We start from the raw sequence: 1,252 nt of genomic DNA on the forward strand, positions 1-1,252 counted from the left end.
CGTGTGGTGATCAGGAGGCCGCTGTTGCTTGAATCTTTCCGTGGAGGGAAGCAGGTCTCCTCTGAGTTCATGTAGTCGCGCTGCTTGAGAGCCGTTGCCTCCGGGTTAGTAGCCGATCTCTGGATGCGGATAACAGCTCTGAAGGCCATCTTTTCGAAGACTGTGATTCTCTCCAGCCACTTAACAAGTTTCAAGTGGCTTTCCCCCTGATTTTAGGTTAGGATATGGATTTTGCATCAGAATCCACCCTTGAAGTTTAAGCAAGTAGCTTTAGGAAACATCTGACTCCAGAAGTTTACCTAAACTGGAAAGGTCAGTACTTCTAGTTATGTTAATACTTGAAGCTGTTACCTTAATGGTCACAGAAACTTTGGGTGGATGTGAAGAAAATTTGTTAAGATATTATTCAAGTTTATTTTTGAACAGTTGAAAATCTGAAAGTCAGGTTTATTATAGAAATGATAAGAAGAATAATGTGATAAAAAATATAACACTGAATGAATTCACTGATTATTAATTAAGTTTATTTCTCTGCGTAGGTATAATTTGGCCTCCCAAGATTCTGTCTTTGCAAGAAGGAAGTGGAAAATAATCTTGGGAAAAAAAACGAAGACAATAAGGAAGCCAGTACTTATTTTTACATGGTTGTCAGCTTACCTACCAATATGAACACTCTTCCCACCATTTGTCCTCCTGGTGGAGACAGTGGGCTGATAGATTCTGAACGTGCGTTACAAAGTATGTTAATTGAAGAAAGATTACGATGTGAACAACATAAAACTAATTATCAGACTCTGAAAACCGAACACAACAGGTAAAATACTTAAATTTGGAGATGAGAACCTTGCATTGAAAAAAAAATACTTTTTGAATGTTTGCTCTGGAACATACAGTATAATTTTAGCTTTTTACAGTATATGCATTTACACTTTAGTACAGTAAAATTTTTGCTTTAAAATTGCTTTATTCAAAACTAAGTATGGTATCAAGTTGTGTTATGAATTTATAAAAGTCTTGTTTTGAAAGTAGCTAAGACATATATAATTAAATGTATCTGTGTGGCTAAATTGTTTTTTCCCCTCAAAGTAAAATTGCTTTCAGAAACTACTGCATTAATAATTAAATGAAACTCTATAAAGAAAAAGATATTTGCAGTATTGTTTTTTTTTCAATTTTTTTATTGCTTAAAGTATTACAAAGGGTATTACATATGTGTCCTTTTTTCCCCCGCCCTTGACAATCCCCTGGCCTC

The 1,252-nt window shown here is 35.0% G+C and overlaps 1 protein-coding gene across 2 annotated transcripts in view; it reads left to right on the forward strand.

The window, feature by feature from the left end:
• Nucleotides 1–1,252, forward strand: part of CEP83 (centrosomal protein 83kDa) — a 124,079-nt gene that overhangs the window by 32,735 nt on the left and 90,092 nt on the right. The window contains exons 1-2 of one of the 2 annotated variants that reach the window (XM_014548341.1): nucleotides 292–312; nucleotides 540–814. In XM_014548341.1, the coding sequence (XP_014403827.1) occupies nucleotides 642–814 (173 nt within the window). In that variant the 5' untranslated portion in view covers nucleotides 292–312; nucleotides 540–641. Of the gene's footprint in view, nucleotides 1–291; nucleotides 313–539; nucleotides 815–1,252 lie in introns of those variants that run through there. The other variant, XM_005877022.2, reaches the window with a different exon arrangement.

The sequence above is a fragment of the Myotis brandtii genome, unplaced genomic scaffold, assembly GCF_000412655.1.
Source record: "Myotis brandtii unplaced genomic scaffold, ASM41265v1 scaffold504, whole genome shotgun sequence".
In the NCBI taxonomy this organism is placed as follows: domain Eukaryota; kingdom Metazoa; phylum Chordata; class Mammalia; order Chiroptera; family Vespertilionidae; genus Myotis; species Myotis brandtii.